Source organism: Chrysochloris asiatica, unplaced genomic scaffold (assembly GCF_000296735.1).
Source record: "Chrysochloris asiatica unplaced genomic scaffold, ChrAsi1.0 scaffold00333, whole genome shotgun sequence".
NCBI lineage: Eukaryota > Metazoa > Chordata > Mammalia > Afrosoricida > Chrysochloridae > Chrysochloris > Chrysochloris asiatica.
In genome coordinates, this window is record NW_006408851.1 from 809,035 (window position 1) to 822,023 (window position 12,989).

The 12,989-nt window shown below is 43.4% G+C and overlaps 1 protein-coding gene and 1 pseudogene across 1 annotated transcript; one reads left to right on the forward strand and one right to left on the reverse strand.

Moving 5' to 3' along the window:
* Nucleotides 1–1,222: 1,222 nt before the first annotated feature.
* LOC102813643 (heat shock 70 kDa protein 1-like) lies at nucleotides 1,223–3,171 on the reverse strand. Its single transcript, XM_006875578.1, has one exon. The coding sequence runs from the start codon at nucleotides 3,151–3,153 to the stop codon at nucleotides 1,228–1,230; it is 1,926 nt and encodes a 641-aa protein (XP_006875640.1). The 5' UTR covers nucleotides 3,154–3,171; the 3' UTR covers nucleotides 1,223–1,227.
* A 9,283-nt stretch (nucleotides 3,172–12,454) lies between these two features.
* On the forward strand, nucleotides 12,455–12,948 carry LOC102815312 (annotated as a pseudogene).
* Nucleotides 12,949–12,989: the final 41 nt, after the last annotated feature.

Genomic DNA, 12,989 nt, shown 5'->3' on the forward strand with positions numbered 1-12,989 from the left:
CTCATCTTTCTCCCGCGGAGCGGCTGGTAGTTTCGAACCGCTGACCTTAAGGTTCGCAGCCCGATTCGTAACCACTACACTACCAGAGTGGTTTCTCTTTATTTTGAGTTGTGCCCCATCAGCAAATGAAGGTTCCACGGACTTTATTCCATTCACATCATCACAGTCAACTCTACTTTGAGGAGGCAGCTCTTCCCCAGTCACATTCTGAGTACCTTCCAACCTGAGGGGCTCATTTTCTGGCACTGTATCTGACAGTGTTTCTCTGCTACTCATAAAGTTTTTAGTGACCATATATTTGGAAGTAGTTCGTCACTCCTTCTTCCTAGTCTGTTTTCTTCTGGAAGCTCACCTGAAACCTGTCCCTCTTGGGTGACCCTTCTGCTTCCCACCCTAAGTCCCAACAAATAGTCGTCAACTTGGCATAAGTACCCAACCCTCAAAGTGCTGTCCCTTTTCCTGTCCATGAACCTCTATGGAATTCAAACATACTGAGAAATTGGCTCCAACTCACTGCAATCCCATGCGTATCCGAACTGAGCTACAGAGTTTTCAATGGCTGATTTTTTTTAGAAGTAGATTGTCTGAAGTTTCTTCTCAGATATTTCTGGGCAAACTGAAATCTTCAACTTTTTTGCTAGCAAGAGCACATTATCTGTTTGCACCACCTAGGGACTGAGGCCCACCATTACTCCCCAAGTAAAATAAAGAAAGCTAATATATTTTTGATATTTTATTCATCATAGTAAACAAATTATAAAAATAAACATTCTCTGACTTTGGCATGCTTAGCAATGCAAAACCCAGACAGAAGGAGGCAGTGTTGATCCGTTTGAAGATTGTGTGTTCCTTCAAATCTGAATCTATTGTTATTCATGGCAACCCTGTATAGGGTTTCTAAGATGGACTGGTGGGTTTGAACTGCCTACCTCATGGTTATCAGTACAGTGCCTGTCCAATAGCACCACACCAGGTCTCAAACAGAGATTAGGGGAAAAGAAAAATACAAATTTATAGTACCAACGTATCACATTAAATGCAAATAATTCCAATAAACAGACTAGTTATACACAGAAACATTTTTTTAAAAGACAGCAAGTCACCATCAGATTACATGTAAAGCATGAAAGAAAATAGAAGTCAACAGTATTAAAAATATAGGGCAATGCAAGGTCCTTTGAGTCCCATCAATTTCAGAGAAGAACATGGGGAAACCATGAGGGGTCCTTAATCCACTTCCTCAATGGTAGGGCCAGATGTAGAGGTGCCACGGGGAGCCTGAGCCCCAAAGCCACCAGCCCCAGGGCCACCTGCCCCCTGGTACAGTCCGCTAATGATGGGGTTACACACCTGCTCCAGCTCCTTCCTCTTGTGCTCAAACTCATCCTTTTCGGCCAGCGTGTTGGCATCCAGCCAGGAGATCACCTCCTGGCACTTGTCTAGCACCTTCTTCTTGTCGGCCTCGCTGAGTTTACCCTTGAGCCCCTCGTCCTCCACAGCGCTCCTCATGTTGAAGGCGTAAGACTCCAGGGCGTTCTTGGCAGACACCCTCTCACGCTGCACCTCGTCCTCGGCTTTGTACTTCTCGGCGTCCTGCACCATGCGCTCGATCTCCTCCTTGCTCAGGCGGCCCTTGTCGTTGGTGATGGTGATCTTGTTGGCTTTGCCGGTACTCTTGTCAGTGGCCGTGACGTTGAGGATGCCATTGGCGTCGATGTCAAAGGTCACCTCGATCTGGGGCACGCCCCTGGGGGCAGGAGGGATGCCGCTCAGCTCGAAGCGACCCAGCAGGTTGTTGTCCCGGGTCATGGCCCTCTCGCCTTCGTACACCTGGATCAGCACCCCGGGCTGGTTGTCCGAGTAGGTGGTGAAGATCTGCGTCTGCTTGGTGGGGATGGTGGAGTTGCGCTTGATCAGGGCAGTCATCACGCCCCCCGCTGTCTCCAGCCCCAGTGACAGGGGAGCCACGTCCAGCAGCAGCAGGTCCTGCACATTCTCAGACTTGTCTCCCATCAGGATGGCTGCCTGCACCGCCGCACCGTAGGCCACCGCCTCGTCGGGGTTGATGCTCTTGTTGAGGTCGCGCCCATTGAAGAAGTCCTGCAGCAGCTTCTGCACCTTGGGGATGCGCGTGGAGCCCCCCACCAGGACCAGGTCGTGGATCTGTGCCTTGTCCAGCTTGGCGTCACGCAGCGCCTTCTCCACGGGCTCCAGGGTGCCTCTAAACAGGTCGGAGCACAGCTCCTCGAAGCGCGCCCTGGTGATGGACGTGTAAAAGTCAACGCCCTCAAACAGGGAGTCGATCTCCAGGCTGGCCTGGGTGCTGGACGACAGGGTCCTCTTGGCCCTCTCGCAGGCGGTGCGCAGCCGCCTCACAGCTCGCTTGTTCTGGCTGATGTCCTTCTTGTGCTTCCTCTTGAACTCCTCCACGAAGTGGCTCACCAGCCTGTTGTCAAAGTCCTCCCCACCCAGGTGGGTGTCCCCGGCTGTGGCCTTCACCTCGAAGATGCCGTCGTCGATCGTCAGGATGGACACGTCGAACGTGCCCCCGCCCAAGTCGAAGATGAGCACGTTGCGCTCGCCCTTGCCACTCCGGTCCAGGCCGTAGGCGATGGCGGCCGCCGTGGGCTCATTGATGATCCTCAGCACGTTCAGCCCCGCGATCACCCCCGCATCCTTGGTGGCCTGGCGCTGCGAGTCGTTGAAGTAGGCCGGCACGGTGATCACCGCGTTCGTCACCGGACAGCCCAGGTATGCCTCGGCTATCTCCTTCATCTTGGTCAGCACCATGGATGAGATCTCCTCGGGGTAGAAAGCCTTGGTCTCCCCCTTGTAGCTCACCTGCACCTTGGGCTTGTCGCCTTCGCTGATCACCTGGAAGGGCCAATGCTTCATGTCCGACTGCACCACCGCGTCGCCGAACTTGCGGCCGATCAGCCGCTTTGCGTCGAACACCGTGTTCTGCGGGTTCAGCGCCACCTGGTTCTTGGCCGCGTCCCCGATGAGTCGCTCGGTGTCGGTGAAGGCCACGTAGCTGGGGGTTGTGCGGTTGCCCTGGTCGTTGGCGATGATCTCCACCTTGCCGTGCTGGAACACCCCCACGCAAGAGTAGGTGGTGCCCAGGTCGATGCCGATGGCCGTGCTTTTAGCCATGTCGGACTGCTGCTCTTACTCTGCGCTGAAGTTCAAGCCTGGAAACGGCTGGCGAAAGCCGCGACGAGAAGAACTGCTGCTCTTACTCTGCGCTGAAGTTCAAGCCTGGAAACGGCTGGCGAAAGCCGCGACGAGAAGAACTGCTGCTCTTACTCTGCGCTGAAGTTCAAGCCTGGAAACGGCTGGCGAAAGCCGCGACGAGAAGCGCTGTCTCTTCGGAAAGCTAGAGTTTGTCTCTTCGGAAAGCTGGAGCCTGGATGCGCTGGAACCACCAGGATCACTCTTGGAGGTTGTGGTTCTGCGGGAGTTGCGCTCGGGGAAAAAGCGAACAGCTTCTTTCACTCTCTCCTAGAGAGGCTGTTTGTCTGCTGTTCAGGCTTCTGTATTTGTATGTTACAATGGAGCTCCGCCTTTTCCCTCCTGAGCCAATCATCGTGATTAGGGAGGTTGCCAGGTCTGGACTATTCTAGGAGTTTCACCTCACGTCCTGCCCCCAAGCTTCTTTGAACCAATCAGCGTCCGGGAACCGCCCGTCCCCAGAACTCTCCAGACTCTTCTCGGATACACTGGAAAGGGTGAGAGTTAGGAGCAGAGGCGGTACAGAGGGCGTTTGCTGGCTGTGACTACCCAAAGTCGGGCTGCAAGGCAATGTTGGCGTCAGCCTTTTAGCCAGTTTGTACTTGACTGAAAGGGACAGTATTTGACCTGTAATTGCGAGGCTCTGGGATTCAAACTAGTTTGGTAGTTTAAGGTAGAATTAATTGGTGGGTGGGGGCTTATGGAGATACACGACCCCCCTATCGCCATGCCAAGAAGTTTGAGTTTCTAGAAGGAGGCGGGACATTGGTTAGCTAGAGAGACTCTGGTTACACTATGGTGATGGGGGGTAGCGGCTGTGTTCCCCCTGGCGGCCCAGGCTGCCGCCAGAGGAATGGCGTTCTCCGCCCTACCCCCACCCTGTGTTGATTTAAAAAGGGAACTCAAAGGAAAGGGGTGATGCAATACATTTTTTTTAAATTAAGGTCAAATTTTATATAACAAAACATTTGCCAAGTCAACATTTTGTATATATATAAAATTCAGTGGCAGGAACAACCATTAGTACCACCTATTTCTAAATTTTTCCTTTACTGTCTACAGAAACGTGTGCCCCGTATTTCCTCTTTCCCCATTCTGCCCACACCTGGTAACGGACTACTAATTTTGGTCTCTCTATATATACCTATTCTAGGTATTTCATAAAAATGGGATCATATAATATTGGTCTTTTGTGATTTTATTTTATTTTTACTCAGCATAATAATTTTAAGATTCTTCTGTCTGGTGGTGCAGTGATAAAACGCTTAGCTGAAAACCAATATATCGGTGGTTCCAATCCAGCAGCCGATCCTAGGGAGAAAGATGGAAACAGTCAGCTTCAGTAAAGATTTGTATCCTTGAAAACTTTGGGGGACAGTTCTGCTTTATCTTATAGGGTTGCTCTGAATTGGCATAGACTCTGGAGCAACTGTATTATGTTGTAGCATGTATCAGGATCTGTACAGCTCTTAATATCATCTTTAACCTGTACAGACAGAAAATGTGAGCCTAGGAAGGATTGTGACTTTTCAACTGAAAAGCAAGTAGGTAAAAAGACTATTCTAGAACAGGACAAAGTCCTATCTTTGGCAGACAGCCAGGTTGGGTGTGAAGGGCAGGACTTAATCCTGCTTTCTGCCCCACCTCCAGCCTCTCCCTTTTTCCTTGGGCGCAGCCTCAACTTTGGTTAGAGAAAAAAAATTCCATAGTAAGTAGGAAGGCTTGAAGGCCTTTTCAGACTTCTCCCTTTCTCTCAGTCTGGAGATCGGATTACCCTTCTCTCATTGTTGTCTCCTGACTTAGTCTTAGATGGTGAACAGTACCAGGGTCCTCTTTGGAGGTCTAATAAGTAATTCCTCTTGGTCCATCACCTTAAGATTAAATGTAATGGGAAGGCGGGTCTATGTTCATTCCTTCATGATAACACACATGCCACAGCAAGTGGAAAGGTGACCCACTTAAGGCAAAGTCCTGTGGGGTGAGGCTATACAGGTTAGGGATTGGCCACACTCCAGATTCTAGTTCTCTATTACCTGTGAACTTAATTTATGCACTTAGTATTTTAGCCTAGATTCCACCTTCCAGTACATTTCTCTCTCCTGTTTTAAATACAATTACATTTGGTCATTTCTTTTGGCCTTTCTTCTTCATTCTTTGTGAGAATGTCAAATGGTGCTAGAAATGAACTATGAGGGACATTAAAACAACAATTTCACAGGCTACAAAAAAATAGATGCTTTATCTTATCCACATGTGTTGTGCCAGAAAACATAAGTTGGGGGAGGTAGTTTTGGAAGGAGAGAGGAAATTCTGCCTTTGATCTCGACTTGCTTAGCATTCTTTTACACAAACACAACTGTACACTATCAAAACATCTCTTCCTGAAGGCCAAAGTATTCAGTTGCTTATTATATATTTTGCTCAGCCTGATCTAAACTGATGTTGCGAAGAAATTGCTTTAACAATCCTCTGTGTGTGTGTGTGCAGATAAGCAATAATGTTTACATTCAAATTTGGGTCCCTGATGAATCACCTCCTAACCTAGTCAAACTAGTCAAACTATAGGAATTTTCCATTTCTCCTTATGCAGCCTGTTGGTGGGGATTGCCCAAATTCTATTCCAGCTCCCTATAGTAACACTTTTAAAGGCATTAACTTCATACTCTTTCTGGAAGCCCCCTCACTACCAGCTCTACCAGTGAGAATCCAGCATTCATTCCTTTTTTCCCTCCAAATCTTCAATTTAGGATACAGGAGCTATTGGCTTGGTGCTAAGGGAGTCACTGTTTCTCAACTGCAGGTAACAATGGTGATAGGGTCCCAGATCTTCCTTCCACAGCAAACAACCAAAAAAATAGTCACAGGAAATTGTTTTTTTCACCCCAGAAATCAACTACCCATTGTAACCAGAATATATAGTACTATAGTTGACCAACATTTTGGGTTAAGTCTCTCTTTGTGTATTAGCCTAAATACCTTCTATATTACTTTTCCTAATAAGTAGAGTTGTAGGTAGCGTAGTGGTTACGAATCGGGCTGCGAACCTAAAGGTCAGCGGTTCGAAACTACCAGCCGCTCCGTGGGAGAAAGATGAGGCTTTCTACTCCCGTAAGGATTTACACCCTCGGAAACCCTGTACAGGGTCGCTATGGGTCGGAACCGACTCGACGGCACTTAACAACAACAACAACAAGAGTTGTAGGACAAGTAATGGACCACAAAGTCAGTTGGAACTGTAAGGTCAGCAGTTCAACCCACCAGCCAGCCACTCCTCAGAAACCCTATATGGGTCTCTATGAGTCGAAACTGACTCTGTGGCCCTTAACATGGTTATAGGACTCATGGTGTGGCACTGTAGGATAAACACTGGACTGTAAACTACAAAGTTGGCAGTTCAAACCCATCAGCTGCCCCTCGGAAACCCTGTACAGGATCACGATGAGTTGGAATCAACTCAACTGCACTTAATAACACGTGGTTATAGGAGTCCTGGTGTGGTGCTGTAAAATAAAACACCAGACTGCTAACCACAAGGTCAGCAGTTCAAACCCACCAGCTATTCCTCTGAAACCCTATGTTGTTGTTAAGTGCCGTGGAGTCAGTTCCGACTCATAGTGACCCTGCACGGGTTTCTGAGGCTGTAAATCTTTGCGGGAGCAGAACGCCTCATCTTTCTCTTGCGGAACCGCTGGTAGTTTCAAACTGCTGACCTTGAGGTTAGCAGCCTGATGATTCATAACCACTGCGCTACCAGAGCTCCTTTACAAGGTCTTTTTTTTAGGACCCAATTGTCTTTATTATGTTAACAAGGCATTATTAGTGTAGTGTGTGTCAATCTCCTGAGTCAATGTTTAAAAAAAAAATACACTTTTTATTGTGAATTGGGAGAAGGTTTACAGAGCAAACAGTTTTCCATTCAGTGATTCATATATCTTTTATTTCATGTCGTTAATTGCAGTTGCCATAGTGTAACATCAGTTATCCCACCTTCTTCCTGTTTTTACCATTTCCACTCCTGTCCTAGCCTTTCTTTCTTTCTGAACTTTGTCCTTGGGCAAATGCTGCCCTTTTGATCACAAATGATTAATTATTCTAAGGTGTGCATACCTCCCTCCTGCTATTCTTCATATTATGTTGTTGTTGTGAAGTGCCATTGAGTCAGTTCTGACCATAGTGACCCTGTATAGGGTTCCCAAGGAGCAGCTGGTGAGCTTGAACCGCCAACCTTGCAGTTCAAACAGCTTTGCAGTCTGGCGCATTAACCCACAGCGCCACACCAGGACACCTAGTCATATTATAGTATACTATAATCAGTATATAATATATACAACAACAGTATATAATATATAACAACAACAACATATAGTATAGTGTATACTATATAGTACAATATAGTATAATATATAATATCTAATGTAGTATAGTATAGTCTGTTGTTTGACTGAAAATTGAGGAGTCAATCTCTTTTGATATATAAAAGAGATTAAACAAATAAGCTAAGTAGACATGGGAGGGAGGGAATGCAAATCCACATGAAGATTGTTTAGGAGCAAAAGCTCAAAAGAGACAATGACCTGCCTCCAAAGCCAACAGAGAAAGAAATCTTTCCTCTAGAGTCAGTACCCTCAATTTGAACTTCTAGCATCCTAAACTGTAAGAAAATAAAGTTGTTTGTTAAAACCATCCACATAGAACTTCCAAAAAGATGGCAAACCAGGCAGATGCACTACCTCTTGGGAAAAGAGCAACTTAGGAAAAAGGAAACGTTACCAACAAAGGACAATCAATAAGACTAAGCTCTGATTTCTCAGCAGAAACCAGGCAGGCAAGAAGGCAACAGGATGACATGTACAAACCCTAAAAAGAAAAAGATTGCCAGCCAAAAATCATACACCCAACAAAGCTATCCCTCAAATATGGCAAAATTAGGACATTACCTGATAAACAGAAATTAAAGGATTTTGTAATGACCAGACCAACTTTCCAAAAAATTCTAAAGTTTGTTCTTTAGACTGAGAACCAACAACAGCAGACAACAACCTGAGATTAACATGTAGGACACCACCACCCAGAACTCAATCCAGATAAAGAAGAACTTAAAGTAAAGCAAACCTACAAGACTGAAAATAGGCAACCAGAGATATCAATGTATAATGAAGTCAACTCCAAAGCAAAAAGAGGCAATAGTGTAGATACAGAACTTCCAAATAGCAAGGAAGTCAGATTTCAAGATAAAGCAAACGGTGTTAAACAGGGAAAAAAAATTAATAAATTGCAAGGTAACCTCAAAGAAAAAATAATATAACTGCACAGCAAAATAAAAGAAGAGGAAAATCAGAAAGGTTTGGTAAACATTAGTACAACAAAAACAAAAAGAAAACCCACAAACAAAATAAACTCAACATAGAAAATTATATGGAACAAAGAATCCAGCAGCACCACACACACATACACAGAAAAATGACAACTATCAATTCATACTTATTGATAATTACACTGACTGTAAATGGATTAAATGTACCTGTCAAGAGACATAAAGAACAGAATGGATAAGAAAATAAGATCCTTCGATATGCTGTCTATAAGAGACATATCAAAAAGATGGAGACAGCCTAAATGCCCATCAGCAGAAGAATGGTTAAATACACTTTGGTGCAAACACACAATGGAATACTACAAAAACATTGAAGAATAATGATGAATCTGTGAAACACCTCTCAACATGGTTGAACCTGGAGGACATGCTGAGTGAAATTAGTCAATCACAAAAAGACAAGCATTGTATGAGACCAATGTAGTAAAAAGTTTTAAAAAGTCTTTCATGATAAAAGAAACATTCTATGATGGTTACAGCGGTGGGAGAGGGAAAATTATTCATGGGTTAGAGAGTAGACACCTGTTAACATGGGTGACAGGGTAGGCAATATAGAACAAGAAGGATGCTAGCAGAAGAAAGATGAAGACAGTGGGAGACACAGGGAGGCATGCAATAGTTAAAATAAGTAGAGGTAAATGCTATTAACTGTTGGCACATGGAGGGGATTACAACCATGCAGTGAAGCAAAGTATATCATTTGTTAAATGTGAAACTGATGATCTGCTCTGTAAACCTTCACTCAATTCTCAATAAAAAGTTAAGAAAAGAACCATCCACTTGTGGTACTGTTATTTCTGCTATAGCAGCACTAGATAACTAAATTTGGAACTAGGAGAGTGAGGTGCTGCTATAACAGATACCTAAAATATGGAAGCAGTTATGGAATGGGTAGAGGCTGGAAGAGTATTTGTTGTTTACTTTTCACTTTTCCCCCCCTTAAATATTTATTTTGTTGTCAAGAATACACAGCAAAACATACTCAGTTTCTACATGTGATAGTGATACTGATTATATTTCTTAAGTTGTGCAACCATTCTCATCCTCATTGATGTTGTTCCTACCTCGTTAAAATAAACTCAGTCCCCCTTAGGTGCCTGTCTCATCTTTCAAGTTGTTGTTGTCAATTTGATTCTATATGAGTAGCTTTTAAAGGGCATACTACTCAAGGCAGACCTCTTTTTACTTGTTAGACTAAACTGTTGTTAAGTTTTCAGAAGACTTCAGTGGATACTTTTAGTTTAGGATTTGAAGATGATATTAAGGCAATAACTTCAGAGGTTCATCCACCTTCCATGGCTCCATGAGAATTTGAAATTGTGTTCTGCATTTGAGGCTGAAGAATTTTAAGGTGCTAAAAGTCTAGATTGCTTTGAGGAGACTGTTGAGTAGAATTATGGATGTCAAAGGCAATTGTGGTTAAGGCTCAAAAGGAAATTAAGAGTTATAGAAAAAGTCTGTGTCATCTTAGAGACTACATATGGCATCGACAACAGAATGTTGTTAGAAAGGTGTACATTAAATGTGAATCTAGTGAGGCTTTAAAAGAAAATTATGAACATATGCTTTGAAAATGAAGGAAGGGTCATGCTCTTTATGCAGTAGCAAAGAAATTGTCTAAATTATATTCAAATACTTGGTGGAAGGTAGAACTTGAAAGTGATAAAGTTGAAACCTGGTTAAGATATTTTTTTTCTTTTTCTTTTGCTGACCTCATTCTTACTATTTATGTCTTCCCTTTCATCCAAGATACTATGTGTCTACCCTCTAGGAGTCCTGGTGTGGTGCTGTAGGATAAGCACTGGACTGCTAAACACAAGGTCGGTGGTTCAAACCCACCAGCCGCTCCTTGGAAACAGTATTCAGGATCACTATGAATCAGAACCAACTGAACTTAACAACCACAACCATCCTCTAGTAAGTAATTTACCCTCCCTCCCCACGCTGCCCCTGGAATCCACCAAAGAATGTTTCTTTTAAAAAACCTTTTTTTGACTTTTTATAATTGTGGTCTCACACAATATTTGTCCTTTTATGATTGACTTATTTCAGTCAGCATAATATTTTCCAGATCATTGATGTCATTGTTTTGCAGATTAATCATTATTAACTTATAGTATTCCATTGTATGTATATACCATAGTTTGCTTATCTATTCTGCCCTTAATGGGCATTTAGGTTGTTTCCCTCTTTTTGCTATTGTGAAAACTGCTGCAAAGAACATGAGTGTACATATACCTATTTGTGTCAGGACTTTCATTTCTTTGGAATATATAACTAGTAGTGGGCTGCTGGATCATATATAGTATCTCTGTTTCCAGGTTTTTAAGGAAGTTGTCAAAAGCTCTTCTACATTCCCACCAGCAGTATATGAGGGTTCCAGTCTCTGCCAGAAATGATTGTTTTTTGTTTTATTTTGAACTTTTCTATTAATGCTAGGGTGAGATAATATCTCATTGTAAGTTGTATTTGCGTCTCTCTAATGGCCACCACTCGTCTGTCAGTGTGTTGTACTGTGTTGGCTTATGTGTTGCTGTGATTCTGGAAGCTATGCCATCAGTATTTTAAATACCAGCAGGGTCACCCATGGTGAACAGATTTCAGCTGAGCTTCCAGACTAAGACAGACTAGGAAGAAGGAGAGATGGACTACTTGTAAATGTTTAATCACTGAAAATCGTATGAGTAGCACTTGAACACTATCAGATAACACCGGAATATTGAATATTGAAACACAATGAAGAACACCAGAATATTGTCTCATGTAGTGCTAGAAGATGAGCCCCTCAGGTTGGAAGGCACTCAACATACTACTTGGGAAAAGGTGCCTCTTCAAAATAGAGTTGACCATGATGATGGGAATGGAGTAAAGGTTTGGGGACCTTCATTTGCTAATGGGGCACAACTCAAAATAAGGAGAAACAGCTGTAAACATTCATTAATAATCAGAACATGGAATTTATAAAGTTTGAATCTAGAAAAATTGAAAGTTGTCAAAAATGAAATGAAATGCATAAAGATTGATATCGTAGGCATTAGTGAGCTGAAATGGACTGGTATTGGACATTTTGAATCTGAAAGTCACATGGCTTGCTATGCCAGGAATGACAAGTTGAAAAGGAATGATCATTCATTCATCATCAAAAAGAGTATTTCAAGATCTATCTTGAAGTACAACACTGTCAATATAAGATAATATCCATACACCTACAAGGAAGACCAGTTAATATCACTATTATTCAAATTTATGCACCAACCACTGGAGCCAGTGTTGATGAATGAAGTTGAAGAATTTTACCAACTTCAGTCTGAAATTGATAAAACATGCAATCAAGATATATTGATAATTACTGGTGATTGGAATACAAAGCTGAAAACAAAGAGATAGGATCAGTAGTTGGAAAATATGGCCTTGGTGATAGAAACGATGCTGGAGATCACATGATAGAATTTTGCAAAACCAATGACTTCTTCATTGCAAGTAACACTGTAAAAGATGACTGTACACATGGACCTCACCAATGGCATACACAGAAATCTAATTGACTACATCTGTGGAAAGAGATTGTGGAAAAGCTCTGTATCATCAACCAAAACAAAACCAAGGATAGACTGTGGAACAGGCCTTCAATTGCTCATATGAAAGTTCAAGCTAGAGCTGAAGAGAATTAAAACAAGTGCATGAGATCCAAAATATGGCCTAGACTATATCCCACTTGAATTTAGAGAGTATCTCAACAGATTTGATGAATTAGACACTAATGACTGAAGACCAGAAGGGTTGTGGGATGACGTCAAGAATATCTAAAAGAAGAAAGAAAAGGGTCATTAAGAAGACAGGAAAGGAAAGATGGCTCTGAAAACGAAGAAGGAAGCCCCTGCCCTTCCCAAAGCTGAAGCGAAAGCAAAGACGTTGAAGGTCAAGAAAGCAGTGCTGAAAAGCATCTACATCCACACACACACACACACACACACACACACAGCAAATATCCGCATGTCACCCACCTTCCAGCGGCCCAAGATGCCAAGATGCCAAGGCTCTGAAGGCAGCCAAATTATCCTCAGAAGAGCACCCCCAGGAGAAACCAGCTTGACCACTATACCATTATGAACGCTCTGACTGAGTCAGCCATGAAAAAGATTGAATTTAATAACACAATTGTGTTCATTGTAGAGATCACGGCCAACAAGCACCAGATCAAACAGGCTGTGAAGAAGCTCTATGATATTGACGTAGCCAAGGTCACCACCTTGATCAGGCCTGATGGGGAAAAGAAGGCATATGTTCCACTGGCTCCTGACTGTGATGCTTTGGATGTTGCCAACAAAATTGGGATCATCTAAACTGAGTCCAGCTGGCTCATCCTAAATATAAATGTTTTCAA